We start from the raw sequence: 23,796 nt of genomic DNA, 5'->3' as shown, positions 1-23,796 counted from the left end.
GAATTCTCAGTTCAGTTCTGCACAACCATGGTTTTTGAGTGTGGTTATGCGTGCATTTAAAGTGTGTGTGTGCACGTACGCTCGTGTGTGTGTGTGTGTGTGTGTGTGTGTAAAGCTACACCAAAGAGTACATGACTTGCTCTTTTAGAAAATGTATTCTCTGCACCAACATCTTCCACCTGGCACAAATTTAGCACATTTGACTTCTGTACGCTGGATGTCGAGCAACATGTGCACATTTCAGACTCGGCGTGGGAGACGTCTTTTTAAAACAGCAAAGCCTGACATTCAGAAACATGTTCTGCACACATGTTCCATGAGTGCCAATAGAAACTATAATACATTTGTAGATAAATTACCCAGACTGCCTTAAATGGCACTCAATAGGGTTGTTCCACAAGGGCAATTCCTTCCGTGTTGGCATAGCTGGGATTTTATTGTTGCCTTCTTCTTATGTTCTAAAGGAAAATGCATCCAGTAAGCAGTTAATGAGCCATGGGTGGAATGACATGACATTGAGGGGATTATTAACATGACGTAGTGCCTCTAATAATTTACCATATGATTTACAGCTTGTGCTGTTATGCAAGTCATGCAGAAGTAATGTGTGTATCTTACAATTACAGGAAGTTTTACAATTTAGATTGTTTAGTGACACCAGTCCTGTCCAAAAAAACTAAACAAAAACAAACAAAAAACCACTTAAAACTATATTGTAAATATAAATATAATGTTTTTTGAAAACAAGTATTGTGCTTCTTAGGTAGATTTATCTTGTTTTAAGGATGTTTTGATATTTTTACTGGATATCAATACAAAAATACTGATAATTTTTGCAGTGTATATGCTTTAAAATATTTCCACTTTACTGTACATATCATATTTGCATTCCTCAAGCTTGCTCCTATTGGCCTTAGCGGTTTGTGTTTGGGCCTCCCACACATCAAATTTCCCAAAGTCACCAAACAGGATCTCTGGAGCGTTGAGTGGCCACTCGTGTGTGACCCCTGCAGCCGTATCAGATGGCATTCTTTCTGGCCGGGGGCTGGGCTTATTGGGCCACGGCATTCTGGGTTAGGCCTGATCGACCTTTAATGTCACTAGACCCCAGCAAGTGAACTTCAAAGCGAGTAGAGAGTGCATTCTTTGTGCAAGTGTACAGGGTAAATAACCAGAGAGAGGCTGGACAGAGGCAGACTGTGAAAGCACACGAGGGCTTTGACTCCACGCTGACTTTGATCACGCTTTTGTCTTCCTCATGAGTCATCAAAAAAGGCACGCAAATCAAGTGGGCTCAGATCAAAGGGAAGGGCCCCTAATAGTCTGGGAGAAAATGGAGAAATGGAATAACATCAAAAAGGGAGGAGTGTAGTGATTATGGAAAAAGGACTGAGAGCTATGTGTGTTTGCTAATGTATTTGCTTATTCATTTAGTTGTTTGTTTGTTGTTTTCATCCTCCTATCCCTAATTGGCATAACTACCTTTAAATGGATAGTTCACCCAAAAATTATATATTTTTTTTATTCACCTACCCTCATGTTGTTCTACACCTTTATGAACTTATATAGGTTTGGAACGACATAAAGGTGAGTAAATGATGATTTTTTATTTTTTTAGATGAACTATTCCTTTAAGGCTTTTTAGAAGTCAGTGTGTATGCATGAAGAGTTTTGTTTAGATTTATCATGTTCTTATATCAACAGCTTTTGTACAGTTACTGCTCATTGTTATGTTATGGCCATGATTTTCTCTGTGGTTTTGATCAGTTTGTTTGTGTTATTGTGTGTAAGTGGTAGGTATCAACACATATCCCGTCATTGCGGTCGTGACAAGTTTGTGTATTAAAATGTATAGGCTGTTCAGTGTTTATTTACTATGCAGCTGTGTTTATGTCTTAATTGTGTTGTGTTGTATGTGAATCAGGCCACCCGCGGGAGCTGACGGAGGAGGAGAAACAGCAGGTTCTGCACTCGGAGGAGTTCCTCATCTTTTTTGATCGCAGTATTCGTGTGATGGAGAGAGCATTAGCTGAGGACTCCAACATCTTTTTTGACTACAGTGGACAAGATCTGGAAGATAAAGAGGGGTGAGAATCCGATTAGGGTTTCATGATTCATCAATAAGTTCACCCTTAATTTTTTTCTAATTGTAGGATAAAATTTATAACCAACTCAGACCACATATACACAAAAAACACAGACTCGTGGTGTCCCTAAACCGAAATGTGTGTGTGTGTGTGTGTGTTTATATATATATATATATGTATATATATATATATATATATATATATATATATATATATATATATATATGGCAGAAATTGTGAAATTTTGGCATTGATTTAGAAAATATGACTGATCATGCAAAAGGATATTTATTTAAGGATAGTGATCATACGAAGCCATTTATTATCACGTAGTTGTTTGGCTCCTTTTTAAATCATAGTAACAGAAATCACCCAAATGGCCCTGATCAAAAGTTTACATACCCTTGAATGTTTGGCCTTGTTACAGACACACAAGGTGACACACACAGGTTTAAATGGCAATTAAAGGTTAATTTCCCACACCTGTGGCTTTTTAAATTGCAATTAGTGTTTGTGTATAAATAGTCAATGAGTTTGTTAGCTCTCATGTGGATGCACTGAGCAGGCTAGATACTGAGCCATGGGTAGCAGAAAAGAACTGTCAAAAGACCTGCGTAAAAAGGTAATGGAACATTATAAAGATGGAAAAGGATATAAAAAGATATCCAAAGCTTTGGAAATGCCAGTCAGTACTGTTCAATCACTTATTAAGAAGTAGAAAATTCGGGGATCTCTTGATACCAAGCCAAGGTCAGGTAGACCAAGAAAGATTTCAGCCACAACTGCCAGAAGAATTGTTCGGGATACAAAGAAAAACCCACAGGTAGCCTCAGGAGAAATACAAGCTGCTCTGGAAAAAGATGGTGTGGTTGTTTCAAGGAGCACAATAAGACGATACTTGAACAAAAATTAGCTGCATGGTCGAGTTGCCAGAAAGAAGCCAATGCCACAAAAAAGCCCAGTTACAATATGCCCGACAACACCTTGACACGCCTCACAGCTTCTGGCACACTGTAATTTGGAGTGACGAGACCAAAAGAGAGCTTTATGGTCACAACCATAAGTGCTATGTTTGGAGAGGGGTCAACAAGGCCTATTGTGAAAAGAATACCATCCCCACTGTGAAGCATGGTGGTGGCTCACTGATGTTTTGGGGGTGTGTGAGCTCTAAAGACATGGGGAATCTTGTGAAAATTGTTGGCAAAATGAATGCAGCATGTTATCAGAAAATTCTGGCAGACAATTTGCATTCTTCTGCACGAAAGCTGCGCATGGGACGCTCTTGGACTTTCCAGCACGACATTTACCCTAAGCACAAGGCCAATTTGACCCTCCAGTGGTTACAGCAGAAAAAGGTGTAGGTTCTGGAGTGGCCATCACAGTCTCCTGACCTTAATATCATCGAGCCACTCTGGGGAGATCTCAAATGTGCAGTTCATGCAAGATGACCAAAGACTTTTCATGACCTGGAGGCATTTTGCCAAGACGAATGGGCAGCTATACCACCTGCAAGAATTTGGGGCCTCATAGACAATTATTACAAAAGATTGCACACTGTCATTGATGCTAAAGGGGGCAATACACAGTATTGAGAACTAAGGGTATGCAGACTTTTGAACAGGGGTCATTTCATTTTTTTTTGTTTTTTTTTTTTTGCAATGTTTTGTTTTATGATTGTGTCATTCTGTTATAACCTACAGTTGAATATGAATCCCATAAGAAATAAAACAAATGTGTTTTGCCTGCTCACTCATGTTTTCTTTAAAAATGGTACATATATTACCAATTCTCCAAGGGTATGCAAACTTTAGAGCACAACTGTATAAACATAAAAATAAATGTATCTGCAAGCAGCAACTACAGGGCCAAGCACAATCATGGCAACCACTGCACATACGACATACAGAACAAGCCAACACCACATGACAAATCACCCCAGGATGGATTCAAACTTAGGACTGTCCACTCCACAGTTCAGAGAACAATCCACTGTACCGCAGAGCCACAGTTTTGTCAGTCACCAAGGGGGCATACCACGCTTAGAGCAACACAGCCAAACGTAGCATTCATCATAATAAACTTTGTATTCATGCAATTTTTCAAAAAAGATGAAAATCAGAATTGATTGGGGAAAATCCCAGCAACCATTCAGTAAGCACAATACAAAATTCTAAGGAACTTTCTAATGCATGACATGGGGATCAAACCAACAACCTTTGGTACTATAGCAAAGAACCTTACATACTGTGCCACTCAGTCAACATAGCTTGGCAAAGAGATTTGCGAATCTGTAGGTTATCTTTTTAACTATAGGTGGTGCTATCTCCAAACAGTCCAGGTATCTTCAGGAAATAATGTTGATGATGCATAACAATTTTCTTTTAAATTCAAAAATGTATTCAAAAGCTATAAATACAGTTTTAACTAAATGTATATATCAGAAGAACAATTATAAGAAGAAGAACAAAAATTAAATCTGCAAATCAAATCAAATCAAATCCCTTTATTGTCACTCAACCATATACACAAGTGCAACAGTGGGTGAAAGTCTTGGGTGCGGTTCCAAGCAACATAGCAGTATGACAATTACAATAAACATCTGATTTACACATAACACAGTTTACACATCTGTTACACAACACAATATACACCTAATAATATACAATATACAGTATACACAAAATAAGAAGACTGTATACAATAAAAATACACTGTTCCCCAAGCAGAAATGATCAGGGATAAGCCCTGCAACTATTCAGTAAGCAAAATACAAAGACCTCAAATACAATATAAAATCAACTATATTATTTGCCTAGGCAGGGACGCAAACCCAGGACCTTTTGAACTATAATCCAGTACACTAACACACTGTGCTACTCTCATAGGTTAATATGCTTACGGGTGGCAAAGAGACATCCTGAGTTTAGAGTCAGCACAAAAGTGTGATTTATCTTTCAATAGGTGGTGCTGTCCCCAAACTGCTCAGGGATCCTCAGGGCATGATGTTGATGAAGCGTACCAATTGTTTTCAAAAGATTTAGCACTTTTTTATAAAATTCAGTGTGGTGGAGAGACAGTATGGTCGATATGGGAAAAATTTGTATTGTTGAAATCCTCATGGCCCAAGGAGTCTAGAGTCACAATGCTCATGATTTTAGGACATACGGTTTAAAAGATACAGGCAAAAATAATATTTTTTGACCCATAGGTGGCCTATGGGTCAAAAGTCAAGTCTTGGTCCTGATGAAACACACCAAGTTTCGTTTCGATAGGACAAAGCATTGCAGAGATACAGCCTCACATCCTGTTTTATGTCAATGTCGTTAACTTTGCACTGCTGAAACTTCAAAAAAATTCTGCTTCTTCATTTCTGTGCAGCTTGATCTGGAGATTATTTTGAGACCTTATTTAGCTAATTTGGGCAAAGTTTGAAGGGCATGAAATGTTTTAAAGATAAACGACACAATCCAAGATGGCGGCCACTGTAATGGGCAGAGTTTTAATGTAAGGGATTCATTTTAATCAACAGGAGGAGAGTAATCAGACAAAAAAGGATTTTGTTTCTAGGACAAATGGTTCAAAAGATACACACAAAAGAAAAGTGAATTTTTGGTGGCACTATAGAGAATGTCCTAGAAACCCCAAATTTGGTATAGGGGCTATTCATAATCACCCATATCAGTATGGCAAATTTCATCATTTTCCTATGTACGGTTCTATGGGCTGCCATAGACTCCCATTGGGAGGAATAATAATAATAATAATAATAATAATACTAACGGATGCAATAGATGCCTTAGCACCTTCGGTGCTTGACCCTAATAATAATTGAAAAATAAACTATGACCTCTAGAAAGTTTAACACAAATCTTTCATAAAAAGGCTACAAAAGTATTTGTCAGGGATATCATTTGATGTTCCACTATATTTTCAGAATACACACATTTTATGTGTGTGTGTGTGTGTGTGTGTGTGTGTGTGTGTGTGTGTGTAATTTATAGTTTGGTCCCCATATACGGTATATAGTGTAGTCCCCAAATTTATAGTTTGGGGACAAAATTTTCTCCAAAAGTGAGCTAAATCTCACAACCTTTTGGGACATTCGGGGACTTTGCTTCTTAAATACTGTAAAGCAAAAGATTTTTTTTTTTTTTTTTACTACAAAAAGTTTTCTTTTAGGGGTAGGGTTAGCAAGTGGGTTAGATTTAGTTTAAAGTAATTATACAGTAATTAGCATGCCACCTTTGTTCTTCAAAGAAATTCTTCTAAAATGGTGTCATCCATTCACAACCTCTTATTTCATTCTGTTTGGGTGTTGCAAACACACTATATTATGCAATTTATTTCCTATTTTTTCATGTATACACTGAATACAGCACAACATGGTCCATCAAAATAGGTCTTTTTCACTCTAACTTGCTACAATTTGCTTTACATTAATAATTAGCAGCATATATGACAAAACTCTTATTAAAACCCCAGATCCCATGTTAATAAGCATCCCTCCCCCTCTCAGAGATCTGCAGGGTGGCTCCAGTCTCTCCCTCAATCGTCTGTTCTATGATGAGCGGTGGTCAAAGCATCGGGTCATCACGTGTCTGGACTGGTCCCCCCAGGTAGAGTGACCTCTCTCTCTGACCTCACGAATGTGTCAACACCTGTTCATTTAAAAAAGAGAATCCTCCCTTGCTCTGTCTCTGAGACAGCTTTACCATCCTCATCCTCTCTCTCCTCACTGTCTCCACTTTATGCCTGCAGTATCCAGAGCTCTTGGTGGCCTCCTACAACAACAATGAAGATGCCCCTCATGAGCCAGATGGTGTGGCTTTGGTGTGGAACATGAAATTCAAGAAGACCACGCCAGAGTACATCTACCACTGCCAGGTGAACACATTAACACGGCTTCAAAATCTTACAGTCTGAAGTCTTGCTCCACAGAATATAAAAGGAGCAAAATTGCACTGGAAACAGATCAACCGGGATTTTTGCATCATTATTTGTTTAAACTTTGAAAAAATAAATTATTATTTTCACAAATTTGGATGTGACAGCAATGTTGTATACTACTATTTGAAATGTTTATTATTACACACTGCTTACTACCTGTAGAATGCATACAGTTTTAAAGAAAAATAGTTGGCAGTATGCAGTACATACTGTGCAGTAAGAAGTACACTAGTATTCCATTCCAAACATAGCCATACTGTAGTATTCTAAGCACTTCCCAATAAATGTATACCGAAATGACCTAATTGGAAAGCCATGGTAGAGGAAGTGGTACAGTAGCTTCAATAAAAGAGAGGTCTAATGAAGTGTGCCACTTAGGATGACGAAGAGTAAGGTGATCTTTAATTAAAGGTGCTTGCTGGCCTTGGAGTACCGCAGCGGAATAGAACACCATAAAATAGTGTGTGTCCGCTTGGGTAAGGCTGAAAAAATCCTGGGGTTTGTGTGTAAAACATATCTAGTGTTGGTTTTGACATGAATTGTAAAAGACCCTGGGGCTGAGGGTCTTTTTAGGGAGACGACCGAGTATCCAAGTCAGAGAGGCGACAGCCTGGTGCAATGGGAGCGATATTAGAGAGACATTTCTGTAATAAAAAGATGTGGCTTACCACTTCCTAATCCAACAAGCCGCATATGTATTGCCCACCCACGTGGACTGCTCGCGCATGTGCTGCTTTTCCAGTGCCCACACTGGCGAACACCTCTCACATGCACACAGATAGATACACATACACTTGCTCGTTCACACACACAGTTGCTCCAAATATAAAGATATGCTCATACAGTATACATTCACATACACAAAAAAGTTATAGCTAATAGGATGTAAAGAAAGTATATGGACACTTTTGGCCATTTAAGCCACACTTAAAAATGAATGCATTTCATTGCATATAGTAGATAATAAAAGAAGCAAACAAATGATGACCTTTACTCATAACTAACATAAAGGAATAGTTCAATGAAAAGTCTGTCATCATTTACTTGCCCTCATGTCATTCCATACCCATATGACTTTCTTTCCTCTGTGAAACACAAAAGGATAGTGACTATTTGAACCCAGGTGTAAATAGCACCTGCAGTACAGCCCAGATATTTGCACCCCAATAGTCTGGTGGAACCACAGAAATAAACAACAAACTGGGTTAAAGGTGCCCGTGTATTGGCGTGGGATGTAAAGACATTGCAAATGTTTATTTTCTTGCAAGCAATCCTGGTTCGATTCTGCCTTTTGTCCCACTCTTTTTCCCATCCGGTCTCCTGCTTCCACTCTTAAAATTTAATATAATACTACTTATAATAATAAATAAAAATTATATAAGGTTGATTTGATCGCAGTGATTTGATCACGGTGAATGTCGGGATGTGCAGAGAAGGGTTTGATCCAGAGGCGGGTCTGTTGATTGCACACGTTCCCCTCTTCATCCAGGGCGAGAGTGGTGATGCCTTTATCCCGCAGCTCAGCATCGCTCGAGTGTAGATTGTATCGCTCCTTGGAGAGTAACCTATACAAAAATTAACAATCGTTTTACTATAGTAATATTGTAGAAACAATGTTTTAATTTTTTTGTCCAAAACCATAGTTTTGATGCAATTGACCATGATGTTACTACAGTAATAAGGTGTTAATATAGTAACTACTCACATTGAAGTCAAACAAAAATAATCAAACTGTTACTGCCTGTATTTGCAGTTTTGTCATGTGTGTTGAGTTACACTGCTGCGGTTTAATTGCCTCTTTGGGGTGCTCTGATTTTTAAATGGTTTAATTATTAAATTATTGTCTAATTATTGTATGTAAATATGCACACCAGAGCAAAAGGGAAAAACATTGTCTTATCATTTATCAAGTGCTGAAACTTTGCACGGTGAAAAACAACCCTTTGTTGAAGTCCCTTTTTGTAACGTGAACTTTTTCAGAACACAGCACAATGAATGAAATGCAACACAGGTGTTTCGAGATGCGTTTATAAAATGAAAGTTCTTTTTTAACTTTACTTGGTTATAAATGCAGTGATCTAAAAATGTAGCAATCCTGTGCGAGACGCTGAATGAAAAAACAGTGAGATTTAGTCAAATGCGTTCGTCCAGCGTGTGTTAACAATATATAGAAAAGCACACAAAAGCATGTTTGAACAGCCCCTAACTTGCCCTATACTTGAAAAACTGATTCAAACCCGGCCGGAAAACCTGATGGTTTGTGTTGGGTTAAAGACCTCTATTGCATGTGTAGAATATCCGAATAGTGATTTTGGTATTCAAATAGTGGCACGTCGAAAGGTTAACTGAATGTCGGCTATCCGTGCACATCCCTACTTCAAAGCATCCAAAAGTGTCTTAAAAGTAGTCCATTGTGTGACATATTCTAAGTCTTCTGAAGGCAATTGTATGATAGACAGACTAAAAGTTAAATCGTTATTCACTCTCATCAGCTCACGTAAACCGTGCACTAATCCAATATGGTTCTTGCACTTCTTGTGACCAAATATCATGACGTCATAACACAACAACCAATGGGGTATGATGTTATATTCTATTGTTTTATCAAACCTAATGTTTTATTTGAAAAGTGTACCAGTGTTATGTTTCTTTAAAATAATGACTCCTGCTTTAACATTTGTTTATCAATTGCAATGAGATAATTAATTTTGGGCGCTTTGAGTCCAAATGCTATTTGGGGCCACACATATAAAATGAAGAACATTGAATGGTATTTCACAGCTTTCCCTCAGTGTGGCCTGAGGTTCAACCTTCAAGAGGAGAGAAATTGAGAGAGAGGCAGTATATCTACAAACATTTGGCCTGGGGCTTGCATGCTCTACCATTGGCTGAGGATGAAAGAGGCTGGGCCAATTTGCCGAAATTTTCTTTTTCACTCTGGGCTCCGTTCAAAACGATGGTGCTCCCCGCTCACTAGAACGGGATCTGATGGATCTTAATGTGCGAGCATGTTCTGCCGCTTAACCCCTCCAAACCGCACTGATCTTATTCCCTCTGTGGTACATGCATGCAAGAGCCATATACTCATCCCCCACATGCTCCGTTCCTCTCTTCTGCTCCCCTCCTTTTTTCTAGCTGTGGCTTCCCTCACTTTTGGCAGGCCGTGTGGCGGAGTTCAGCAGTTTTGCAGAAGTTTTTCCAGATTTACGTGTCCTCACCCCCCCCCACCCCCCTTTTCAGCACCACTGTCTCTCTCTTTGCTCTTCCATCTTTACCTCTTTTCACCACATCATCTCTCCTGGCTTCAGTCTCTCTCTTTTTCTTACACTCTAGCGAAGTTCCAATAGTGAGATGCCTCACTATACTCTACTCTACATCATTTGGATCTCAAGTAACTGATTTGGAATGCTGCAGCAACTCCATGCATCACACAGAAAGCACACTACATGGGATGCCATGTTCAATTCCTCCTCCTTGGAAGTTTGTAGTTACAAGGTCGGAAGTCGTTAATATAATGTGTGCTCAAGGAATATTAGTTGTAAAGAATAAACCCTTTTTGCAATGTCATGTGTTTTTTTTTTTTTCATTCACTGACAGACAGGAAGCCTTTTTAGCATGGATTAGGTGTGTCATCTATCGTATCATTCTCATGTGACCATATATAATGATGTAGCTTTGTTGCACAAACCTGTCGCCTCATATACCAGCTAAATTAGTCTTATTTTCTTCATTATTCTTCATTAACAGTACAAAAACGCATATAAACTAAACTGGACTGTCAAAATCTACAAGTAAAACTGAATTATGACCAATACAAATTTGCTTCCACCATGATTCTTTAATTGACGTGACCCCAACTTGGAAAGTCGAGGCTCATAGAGTTTCTCACTGGTAGTTACAACTTTCAGCTTGTGAATACAATCGTAAATACAATAATTTCGACATGATTTGAATGCACCAGGAGACTCAACTCACAGATTTTGACATTAGCATGTTGCTAAGCTAACGATGTGATTCTCTAATAAGCATAAAAATACACAGGACACACATACAGTAGTGACTAAATATTTCATTTTAATTATACTGAACTATTTTATTGCTACTTTTAAATATTTAATGAAAAATGTTTATTTATTAGCACATTGTTTTTGGCAAATATTCTTATATTCTAGATACATTCTCTGAAAGCAATCCTTAAAGCTGATGTGTGTCATTTCTGTGTCACTAGCACCGCCAAATGGAATTGCAAAAATAAACATTGTTTTCAAACAGCTTTCCTGAATATTCCCCCCGTCGAACGTCCCAAACTCACATCATTGGTTAAGCCAGTGTTGCTGTGTTGGGTGGTCGGAACGCTCAAACAAATATATATTTTTTTAGTGCCACAGAAACAGTGTGTTATAGTTGTCTCGACATATTAGGCTGGCATAGGAGAAACTTTTGCTTCTCATGTGAATTTATCTTGTTTTAACCCTCAGACACCCAGGGTAGCAGAACTGCAATGTTTATTTACAGCAATTAAACAATACCTATTTTATATTAAAAAAATACATAACAGTAGCTGACACTCTGAACTGTAACACAACAACTATTTTAGTGGGGAAAAAATTGCAAATTGAAATTAATGTCACAGCTTGCTAAAGTCACACAATAATCACCTCAAAGCAAAATTGAAATCTGGAACATAATATGCTTTTAAACCAAGATTTTTATCATCAGTGGCTTTCAAGGAGGAAAAAAGAAAATACATCATCCATCTCTATGCTTAGGTCTCTGTTAAGGACATTTTGATATTTTTTATGGAAAATAAGTCAAAGGAGTAACCTTACTTCCCTCCTTTATTTCAAAGTGTCTAAGGCCACTGGCTGGGCATGGTTACAAAAAGCCACTCCTTTTCAGACGGTTGAGGGGTTTTGGTTGGTATGGGCTCTGTGCGGTGTGATCTTGGCTGCCTGCTCTCTGTTCTTTTGGGCCCATCATAACAGCAGGCCCAGCTCGCCAAAAACATCATATGACCATCTAAAGTGGGCTGCCTTGCGCCACATCAAGGGCTCACCCCTAAAAACTGCTCACTGATACTGTCAGCCCTCATCTCCTTCGCCTGTACTTTATTGATATCTTTTTTTTTTTTTTTTTACCCAGGATGACTCTGTATGAACCCCTGCTAAATGCCTGAAGCTCATTGAACAGGGTTGGCACAGAGGGATATGTATTCATAGGAGCTTGGAGAGAGGCCCGCTGTAAATAATGCTGGTGGATGGAGTTGCATGCGCTCATAAAGCTGAGTGTAGAAAGGCTTCACAACCGCTCACAGCTTAGAGAGAGGAAGAGTCCGCTATAGTTTTACTGCCTACGCCAATGTCCACATAGAAGCATTACTGTGGCCAGGAGATTTGGATTAATTTAGAACTTAACAGTTTGTAAATCGATGGGGAATGATGTATGTTTAGGTTTTGGAGCTAGATGAATTAAATGGGTTAAGCTTCAAGAACAAGCTGAATATTATGGTTTGATTCTAGAGCATGAAATAAGGTGAAATTCTAGAAAAGGCTAAGATAATTTCAACAAAAAACAAATGGCCTAAACTTTGATTTGGACAAGGAACCAAATACTTTAAAGTGAATTATTTTGTGGTTTTCTTTTTATGTATTTTGAGGAAAAGCAAATTGGCTTTTATAAGTGCACTGCCAGATCAAAAGAAAGTAATTGTGAAGGGTGTAATTTCTGCATGACTATTGTCAACAAAAGTAATTACAAAAATAATTTTTCAAACATGGTTCTCGAAATTCCATCCATCTTCTGTTGGTTGGACAAATCAATAATCCCATCACAATTTACGCCATTGGTTCAGCCAATATTGATGCGTTGGGTTGGTTGGGATGCTCACACAGAGCAATATTGTGATAGCGCTACAGTGTTTACACTTTACACTTTTTGGGGAAATCAAATTCAACCGAATGGCTTATTTGTAGAAAAAATACACACTTCACCTTTAAGTATAAAATTGCATTTTATACAGATTTGACTATGCTTGATCTCCTTTTAAAAAATAAAGTACATTCTGTTCCTGTTGATCGGAAGGCATTAGTACTCTCCTTGTTGTCCGAAGGTAAAAGAGAAAGAGAACTACTCGCATTGACTGGCTTCATTTCCATTGTTCTCTGAAACGGAGATATGGTATTACACAGCCTGTGCCAGTAACCGCAGAGTGACAAAATCCATGGGGTGCCGTTTGGGGAAAAAAGAGGGAGAGAGTGAAGGATGCTGGTGGAAGACAGAGGAGTGCATCTGGAGCTAATAAGCTTTGCTGAGAACCACATGATTGTGGTGCTTCAGGAGAGGCGGCAGTGAATGTACTGTCTGTTACACAGTCATCCCCTCCCTGACAAATGACTCCAAATGCTTTTTTCCCCCTTTTCCTTTTTGCTTGTAAAAAGGGGGCAACAAAAGAGGGAGTGTTCCCTCTTTTCCCCTCATGCCATCTCTCCTCACAGGTTTACTCTGGTGGATTATCACATACTGATACTTTCCCAATGATATTATCATGTGCCATGCACTAAGTGCCAGTAAAACCTATTAAACCAGTGGTGAAGCCAAGGTTGGGCCGGGGTGGGCTTGGGCCCACCCAAATTAAACCCAGCCCCACCCAGAATATTTGGGATGATTCTTTGACTTCAAATATATATTTATATAATAGTTATAAAATGCATAAATTCTGATTTCTATAAGTGTGAAAGAACTGTTTGAATGTGCCGCTTTTCTGTTGTTTAGGAAAATTTGGTTAAAAAACCAAATGGCCCATCCATTTCTGCTAAGGCCCACCCAAAAGTAATTTCCTGGCTACACCCTTGTATTAAACTGCAGAAAAGTGATGCAGGATTGTGTTTTCACTTGCATTTTCACTCATCAATTTGAATATCATCACAGCTCCAGGTTGTCAGACGTCAAGCTTAGCTTGAAATGAGAAATATATTTAGTTAAATGAGTCATTGAATTGAATTGCTTAAGTGTACAAAACAAAGCTGCATTGCAATTGCGGAAGAGCTGAAATACTGTAACATTCTTAAAGAGAGACAACTAAGGGCTGTTCACACAGTGTCATTGCGCTAAAAAGGCTTGATGCATTCCCACCAGTAGAGTAGAACGCAGGTGTGAAGATGTGTTTTTAACAGTTGAATTTCTTGACACAGCGAACATTGAACTTGACACGGTGTCTAAAAAATGCATCTTGCACCTGCGCAAGATGTAAAAACAGGTCAAAGACGTTTGTGTAGTGCATTTTTATTTTGGTCCTAGCTGGTTTAATGCTGGTTAGAGCTAGTTATTGTAGTCTAGCTCAAGGGTTTTCAAACCAGGGTCCAGGGATGGGCCACAAGGGGGAGCTAGGGGGTCCAAAGAAAATTAAAAAAATAAATGTAATAGGGGCCTGGGTAGCTCAGTGGTAAAGACGCTGGCTACCACCCCTGGGGTTCGCTAGCTCGCTAGTTCAAATCCCAGGGCATGCTGAGTGACTCCAGCCAGGTCTCCTAAGCAACCAAATTGGCCCAGTTGCTAGGGAGTGTAGAATCACATGGGGTAACCTCCTCGTGATCGCTATAATGTGGTTCGTTCTTGGTGGGGTGCGTGGTGAGTTGAGCGTGGTTGCCGCAGTGGGTGGCGTGAAGCCTCCACACACGCTATGTCTCTGTGGCAATGCACTCAACAAGCCACGTGATAAGATGCACAGGTTGACGATCTCAGATGCGGAGGCAACTGGGATTCATCCTCTGCCACCCAGACTGAGGTGAATCACTACACAACCACAAGGACTTAAAAGCACATTGGGAACTGGGCATTCCAAATTGGGAGAAAAGGGGGAAAAATCCCCCTCAAAAAAATAATAAGTGTAATTGTTTTTTTGTTTTTTTTAAGACTTGTTGGAAATGGAGAGGTTAATTATTATTAATTTAGTCTATTGACAGCCATAGTTTTTAACTGTAAGAAATAATAATAGAAATACTATTTATTCTGGACACGCTATGTAAATACACTTGAATTTAATTGAAAACATTTCTTTTCTGGTTTATACAAACATTAATAGTGGACATAAGCTGAAGAAAAAAGGAAAAACCATAAACTTAATACAAGATACATTCTTTTGGAGATAATATTTTTGTTTAAGGACAATGACAATATAAAAGGCAATTATTTAATTTCGCTAACATTTTATCTTTGTTATATCACGCTTACTATTTTTCTCACACAGAGGGTCTTTATACATGAAAACATAAAGCTGACCTTATATTATAGGACGGGGGGTCCTTCACAAGGATGTCATCATACTGGGGGTCCTTGTCATTGAAAAGTTTGATAACTGCTCATCCAGCTGATGCACCAACAAGGCTATGGTGTTCACCAGCAAAAAAAAAAAAAAACAAAAAAAAAAAGAGTCATGGTGCAATTGGTTGTACTCGTGAAATGTAAGAGTTGTTGGTTCATAGGGACCTAGGATCGAGTCTGGCCTGGGTCATGTCCCAATCTCATCCCCCTCTCTACCTCAACTTTCCTGTCTCTTTCTTGTCCATCCTATAAAATAAATGCTTAAAATCAAAGGCTTGGTTTTTCTGATGAAACTGGTTTACCAAGGAAGGCTTGCTGGTTAAGATAGCCTGGTGGGGACACCAGCATCCAAAACACAACATATTCAGGTTGTGTTTTCAACAGGGATGTTGACTGTAATATTGACAAATTGCTGTTTTTCCAAATTGGGTGGATGTCCCCTTGGGATATACACACCCCTGGAAGTTTATGTACTTTGGTGCCAGTTAAAGCAGGTCAGTGACCTTAAATCTCAGTAGTTTCAAGAAATGCACATAAATCTGTCCGTAAAAAGACATCCGAACTTCTTATGAAAAGATGCCTTTCATTAGTCGACAGCATGCACCCTTATGACATTCTTAAAGCGAGCGGAACTATGGTCCACTGCCTAGTTTCCCAAATGGCAGAACCAGCCAACCTGCCTATTGGGACAAATTGAGCTAATTCCAGTAGCAAAAGCCTGCATGTGGAGCATGGTGCTCGAATAGTGGTGTTTATGGACCTCCATGGTAAAGATAAGGAGTTAGTTTCAGGATCCCATTATTGGAGATGGAAGAGCAGACATATGGTGTGAATATACAGCCTGTTCATGCCTTTTCCTCTCTGCGTCTTTCGACTTTGCCATGTTTAGATTATGACTTTAAAGAGAGTTCAGATACTTGTCATATTTATCTGTGCTTCGTTACGGAGCAAAAGGTCTCTTTAGATTTATGTGGTTACATTAATGAGGCAAGTATACATCAGATGTTTTATACACTGAGATTGTTCTATGACATGTTTTCATCACTAAGCTGATTATGGCTCCCTCACTGTTATGACCAGTCTTGTATCTTAAACAGTAAAACTTGAATGCTTTCAACTGATGTGCACACACTATATGACTACTATTGACATCAAAAAGGAAAAAAGAAAGAAATGAAATACTTCAAAGTTCATCAAAAGCAATCAAGTTCATTGGTTCTCAACTGGTGGGTTGTGACCTAAAAATGGGTTGCAAGTAAAAAACATACAAATTATGAAATTCAACTGAGGGTCACGTGACGCCATGCAAGAAGCAGATGTGTGAGTGACGAGCTCTGTGCACTTTGCTAAATTTTTGATTATTTTCATGTTATAATTCGGTGAAATTTGATACACCCAGTTACACATTTGCTCTTTGAGGCAAAACATGGCAAATAAGTCAAAATCCTCGGGCTCTGGAGACATTAAAAGACACTTACGTGTTCAGGATGAAAGCCCCGACAGCCCTACAGACCAGGGACTCGATTTGGATGGCACGGCGGGAGAGGTGATCCAGCATCAGTTGTCCAACATGTCGGTGATGTTGACGAAGGTTCTTGCTGACTTGGAGGATCTCGTTGTAATACGTCGATCGATTACGGCGATGGAAATTAAATTCTCGGAGATAGTTACAAGAGTGTCATATGTTGAGAGACGAATCGATTTTCTGGAATCTTCGTAGAGGGAATTAACCGCTAATCCTGCGACCAAAGTTGATTTGGAACATCTCCTTGAAAAGCTTGAAGATCTTGAGAATAGAAGCCGCAGGAATAACGTTCGAATTGTTGGAATTCCTGAGCATGAAGAGGGCAGAGATATGGTGAAATTCCTAGACGAGCTTTTCCCGAGGCTGCTCGACATAACAGGCCACAAGCTGGAAATCGAGTGAGCTCACAGAGTCCCGGCTCACAGATTTGCTGAGGGAGACAAGTCCCGATCAATTCTGGCCAGATTTCTGAGATCATCCGATAAAGATCTTGTGTTGCGCCAGGCGAGGAGCAAAGGGAAGCTTTCTTGGAAGAACCATAATATTTTCTTGTTCCCGGATTTTGCGAACTCGACAAGAGAGAAACGCGATCGGTTCAAGGAATGCAAGAAACTCTTACATCAGAAAAAGATAACTTTTGCTCTGATGTTCCCTGCCAAACTGAGAATAGAAATGAAGGTTGGTCGCAAAGTATTTGTATGTCCCAATCAGGCAATGTCTTTTATTGAATCAATGGCTGAGTAAACTGCGTTGGCTCCGCCGAGCGGCTGGAGCTTGTTTTTGAATAACACTTTTCCTTAAAGAAACTTTTGCATTGATGAAATATTACTTTGCTTTGAAGTTTGAGAGTGGACACAACGGATGACCGCAAAATATCTACATGCTCACACAAAGGATGTCTTTTATAAAGTTGACGGATTGTGTTAGGCATGGTATATACTTTTATGCGGCCTCCGATTGAATTGACTCGACCACCCGGGGAACCGGGATGCCGGTTTTGTTTCATTTGTGTTCCGCCTAGCAGCTGGAGCTTGTTCTGTTGATTAACACTGCTTTGGAACAGCTGTGCTTATTCCTCCTGCTGGCTGTAGTTTGTTTTGTTGAGTATTTTTACGGGACATTGGAATGATTACGTCATCCATTGAACTCATAACAGCTGGCTCACGGAACACTCGTCTGTCTGTCAGAGGAATCTGAACGGTTTATATCAGCTGGAATTTGTTTTGTGGAAGATCACACCTTTGAGACAGTTCTGTGAATTAATCTACATGTCCTTTGTGTTCATTCTTTTCACAAATTTGTGAGGCAAAATTGAGCAATCCGATGGCAAAGTTGTCGTGGGGGCTCGTGGGCGTTCATGGACCTTTTGAGTTTAAAGGGATTGTCACTGGTTGGCGCTTACGTGCATGGGGTTGATGCGCACGTTTTTCTTTTTTCTGTTTGTTTTGTTCGGGGGGAAGTTCGGGGTTTGATTGTTTCATGGGGAATGTGGTCTGTATAATTTTGTTTTTGACACACAATTTATTTTTTCTTCTATATCAAAATGTCAAATGTTAATATGAGTGGATTGTCTCTCTACATGGAATGTGAATGGGTTGGGACACCCCATAAAAAGAAGGAAGGTTATTACTTTTCTTAAACGTAAGAAATATGATATAGTGTTTCTTCAAGAAACACATCTCTCCCTGCAGGAAGCTGAAAAATTTGGGAAGATATGGGGTGGACATGTTTTTTTTAGTGCTGGCTCAAGTAAGAGCAAGGGAGTTATTATATTGGTAAATAAACATCAACAATTCAAATTTCTCAAACAGACTAAAGATAAATTAGGAAGAGTCATTATTGTTTTAGCTGAAATTCAAGGGCAAAGGTTGATTTTGGCTAATATTTATGCACCTAACGCTGATGATCAGGGCTTTTTTATAGATCTTGAAGGGATGCTGCAAACCGCTGGCACCCCTCATGATATAACATTGGGAGGAGACTTTAATCTTTTGATGGACGCAGTCCTTGATCATAGTGAAGCAAAAGTGTGTAAACCCCCTAGAGCAACATTGACGCTTCACAGGATGTGTAAAAATCTTGGTCTTACAGATATTTGGAGACTTTTGAACCCATCCGGTAGGGACTATACATTTTTTTTCATCAGTCCATAAGATTTATTCTAGAATAGATTTGTTTTTTGGTGTCCAAGTCCCTCATTTCATCTGTTGTTGATTGCTCAATTGGAAATATCTTAGTCTCAGATCACGCTCTGGTGAGTTTAGAGGTGTTGCCATATACAGAGAAAAAGAAATCATATAGTTGGCACCTTAATGTGTCTCTTTTGCAAAATCCTGATTTCCAACAAATGTTAAAGACTGAAATCAATGTTTATATGGAGACCAACTGGTCCTCAGTATCCTCTGTGGGTGTGGCTTGGGAGGCACTTAAGGCGGTTCTTAGGGGTCGGATCATACAGTATGCCTCGTTCATTAAAAAATCCAAAGCACAAGAACTTGTGAAGTTGGAAGGAAATATTAAAAGTGCCGAGGCAGAGCTGAAGCGCCATATGTCAGCTGATGGCCTCAGAGAATTGACCCGATTGAAATATAAATACAATACTATTTTGTCACGGAAAGTGGAGTTTTGGTTATTCAGGGCAAGACAGTCATACTTTGAGTCGGGGGACAAAGCAGGAAAACTTTTGGCTAGATATATAAAGCAGAGAGAGTCTTTTTCTACCATTTCCTCAGTGAAATCTGGTGGTGGTGAAATATTTACCTCAGCCATTGATATTAATAATGCTTTTAAAGAATTCTATTTTGATCTCTATAGTTCCAGGTCTTCATCCACTGATGAATATATTAGGAACTTTGTGGAACCATTAGATCTCCCTAAACTGACGACTGTGCAAAACAATTATCTTGAGTCTGAGATAACCTTGGAGAAGCTTGATGAGGTAATTAAGGCCTTGCCTACAGGCAAGGCTCCGGGGCCTGATGGCTTTTCCTCTGAGTTTTTCAAATCTTATGCTACAGAACTGGCTCCACTTTTGTTAGAAGTTTATACGGAAACATTGAAGAACGGAAAGCTTCCTCCAACCATGACGCAAGCCCGGATCAGTCTGATTCTTAAAAAGGACAAAGATCCAAGCGAGTGTAAAAGTGACCGTCCAATTTCCCTGATCCAGTTAGATGTAAAAATTTTGTCCAAAATTCTGGCTAATCGATTAAGTAAAGTTATGACATCACTTATACATATTGATCAGGTGGGGTTTATTCGAGGCCGTAGCTCTTCTGATAATATTAGGCGTCTCATCAATATCATGTGGTCAGTTGCGAATGATCAATCTCCGGTCGCTGCCATCTCTCTTGATGCCGAAAAAGCGTTTGATATGGTAGAATGGGATTATCTTTTTAAGATTTTGGAAATGTATGGGTTTGGGAGTACATTTATTGGTTGGATTAAGTTACTTTATAGACACCCTGTAGCAGCGGTGCAAACAAATGGGTTAATTTCAGATTATTTTACTCTGGATAGGGGCACCCGGCAGGGTTGCCCTCCTTCCCCATTATTGTTCTGTCTTGCCCTGGAACCATTAGCAGCTGCAATAAGAAAAGAGGATGATTTTCCAGGGGTGACGGCAGGTGGTGTGGCGCATAAGCTTCTGCTTTACGCAGATGATATTTTATTATTCATCTCCGACCCTACTAGATCTATGCCTTGCCTCCACAGAATTATTAACTCCTTTTCCAAATTCTCAGGATACAAAGTCAATTGGTCTAAATCCGAAGCTTTGGCTTTGACAGCGTACTGTCCAGTAACGGCCTTCCAGCCGGGTGCCTTCCAGTGGCCCAAACAGGGCATTAAGTATTTGGAGATTTTATTCCCAGCAAATTTGTCTGATTTAGTCAGAGTTAATTTTGATCCCTTAATTAAAAAGGTTTTCGAATGATGTGGACAGGTGGGCTTCATTACACTTATCAATGATTGGGAAGGTTAATGTTATTAAAATGAATTGTATTCCAAAATTCAATTACTTACTGCAGTCTCTCCCCGTAGATGTCCCCCTCTATTATTTCAAGCAATTTGATAGCATAGCGAAGTCCTTCATTTGGAATGGTAAATGTCCCAGGTTAAATTTCAATAAGTTACATAGGCTGATTGACAAAGGTGGGTTAGGCCTACCGAAGATTTTGTTTTATTATTATGCATTCAGTCTTAGACATTTGGCTCATTGGTCGCTTCCACCTGAGAGAGCTCGTCCCTGGTTTTGTATTGAAAAGCAAGTTCTTGCCCCTATCTCACCACTGCAAAGCCTTTCGATTAAACTAGCCAGAGAGGTTAAGTCGCACCCCGTCATTTTACATTTGCACTCGATATGGACAAAAGTGTCCAGAGTGTTTAATTCTGATATTTATTTAAACGTAGCCACGAGCATATGGCTGAACCCTAAAATATGTATTAATAAGTCCCCTTTCTGTTTGTCAGATTGGATTGTGAGGGGGGTTAATACACTTGGTGACCTGTATGAGAGTGGAGTATTGAGATCTTTTGAAAATTTGATTTAAAATTTTGGGATTCCCAGATCTCAATTTTATGAGTATTTACAGCTGCGCCACCTGCTCTGCTTTGTTTTTGGGAGTAGCATACACCCCCCCCCCTTGAGTGGCAGATAATCTGGAAGTGGTGATTGCTGCTTTTGGGAAGGGTCATGAGGCATCAGTGTATTACTCCCTGTTAATTCAGAGTCTGAGGGACGGAGCTTTAAATTCTCTCAAAAGATTATGGGAGAAAGATTTAAATTTGTTATTGGAGGAGGGAGAGTGGGCTAGGATCCTAAAAAGCATCAGGTCTGCATCTAGAGATGCAAGGATCCGTCTGATGCAATTTAAGATTTTGCATCGGTTCTACTGGACCCCCTCTATTGTATAGGCTTGGTCTTAAAGACTCATCCACCTGCTGGCGATGCCATTCAGAAGACGGGGACACAACCCATGTTTTTTGGGGTTGTATTAAGATTCAGGAATTTTGGTTGAGGATCCAGCGTTTTGTGTGTGACGTACTGGACACTCAGTTTTCATTTTGCCCCAGACTTTGTATTTTGGGTGATGGAGGGGTCCTGAATGTAGGAGATAAATATATGAAACGCTGGGTCCTAACCAGCATGATGATTGGCAGACAGCTAATCCTTAGGGGTTGGAAGTCAACTGATGCACCCTTATTTCGTGAGTGGTAGCTTTCGAGGAGATGATTTCCAGACTGCTGGGGAACCTGTCGAGTTATGGCAGAAAATGGGGCAGTTATTTGTCTCATTTGGAGAGGTCCTAGTGTGGGGCAGTGGAGGGAGACCATATTTATTTTTATTTTTTTCCTATATGTTGAACTTTGTCTTTTTTTTGTATGTACTATTTGTGTGTCTGTTTATATGTGGGTATTTAGTTATTTTATATTTGTGTGTGTGTGTGTGTGTGTGTGTGTGGGTGGGTGGGGTTATAAAGGGTTTTAAGTTGATTCCTAATGTATAATTTTGTGGTTACATTTATTTTTGTCTGTCTTGGAATCAATAAAAAATGTTAATAACAAGAAATTCAACTGAACATGCAACGAGGATAAACATGGTTCACACTGACTAAAATGTCACAAGGATGTTCACTTTCCTCCCCGTCGCTGACCGGTCCTATGGTGGGCACGCGGAGCAAGGTAAGTGCTTTGACCTTTCTCTCAGCACAGCCACGAGCTCAGGAACCAAGGCTCCTCGACGTGGCAACTCCTGCTCTGCCCCGCCGTGAGGCCCCACCCGCAGGTACGTCAGATGCGATTGTCCCCTTCATGCCCCTGGCTCGGAGTTTGGAGGTGTGGATTGCGCTCTCCAATCCGTCGTGCTGGCTGGCCAGGACGATCCTACTCGGCTATGCGATTCAGTTCACCAGGCGCCTGCCCGGGCTCAGCGGCATCTGCTTCACCTCGGTGAGGGTCGAGAACACCACTGCCCTGCATGCGGAGGTCATGATATTTCTGCAGAAGGACACGATAGAGCCTGTCCCTCCAGCCGAGATGAAGAAGGGGTTCTACAGCTCCTACTTCATTGTGCCAAAGAAAGGCGGTGGGTTGTGGCCAATCTTGGACCTGCGAGTGCTGAACCGGGCCTTGCACAGACTCCCGTTCAAGATGCTGATGCAGAAGTGCATTCTGTCATGCGTCCAACATCAAGATTGGTTCGCGGCAGTAGACCTGAAGGACGTGTACTTCCACGTCTCGGTTTTACCTCGGCACAGACCCTTTCTGCGGTTTGCCTTCGAGGGCCAGGCGTATCAGTACAAGGTCCTCCCCTTCGGTCTGTCCCTGTGGCCTCGCGTCTTTATGAAAGTCGCAGAGGCAGTCCTTGCCCCGCTAAGGGAAGTGGGTGTTCGCGTCCTCAATTATCTTGATGACTGGCTGATTCTAGCTCACTCTCAAGACCTGTTGTGTGTGCACAGGGACCTGGTGCTCAGGCACCTCAGCCGGTTGGGGCTTCGGGTCAACTGGGAAAAGAGCAAGCTCTCCCCAGTTCAGAGCGTCTCTTTTCTCGGGATGGAGTTAGACTCTCGCGTGCAGTCGGATCCTGAACTGCCTGAAGTCATTCAGAGAACAGCTGTCCCACTGAAACAGTTTCAGCTCACGCTCCTCGCGACAGCCCCTCCCTGGCAAGTTCCCCTGAGGGAGACGCGGAAGACCTAAGTGGCCTACCACCAGCGGTGGTAGACACGATCACTCAGGCCAGGGCTCCCTCTACGAGGTGCCTGTATACCTTGAAGTGGCGTTTGTTCGCAAATTGGTGTTCTTCCTGATGGTAAGTCCCCCGGGAATCACAACCTGATCATCAGGTTCCTTAGAGGCGCGAGGAGGTTGAATCCTCCTAGGCTGCACCTCATTCCCTCGTGGGATCTCCCGTGGTCC

The 23,796-nt window shown here is 40.4% G+C and overlaps 1 protein-coding gene across 5 annotated transcripts in view; it reads left to right on the top strand.

Annotated features, from left to right (window-relative positions):
• LOC127421314 (cytoplasmic dynein 1 intermediate chain 1-like) overlaps positions 1–23,796 on the top strand; it is a 119,039-nt gene that overhangs the window by 44,904 nt on the left and 50,339 nt on the right. For all 5 annotated transcript variants that reach the window (XM_051664307.1, XM_051664306.1, XM_051664304.1 and 2 more), the window contains 3 exons: positions 1,925–2,087; positions 6,604–6,703; positions 6,846–6,971. In XM_051664307.1, the coding sequence (XP_051520267.1) occupies positions 1,925–2,087; positions 6,604–6,703; positions 6,846–6,971 (389 nt within the window). The remainder of the gene's footprint in view (positions 1–1,924; positions 2,088–6,603; positions 6,704–6,845; positions 6,972–23,796) is intronic.

Source organism: Myxocyprinus asiaticus, chromosome 30 (assembly GCF_019703515.2).
Source record: "Myxocyprinus asiaticus isolate MX2 ecotype Aquarium Trade chromosome 30, UBuf_Myxa_2, whole genome shotgun sequence".
In the NCBI taxonomy this organism is placed as follows: domain Eukaryota; kingdom Metazoa; phylum Chordata; class Actinopteri; order Cypriniformes; family Catostomidae; genus Myxocyprinus; species Myxocyprinus asiaticus.
The sequence above is the reverse complement of the archived record's forward strand: the minus strand, read 5'-3'. Positions and strand labels throughout refer to the sequence as shown.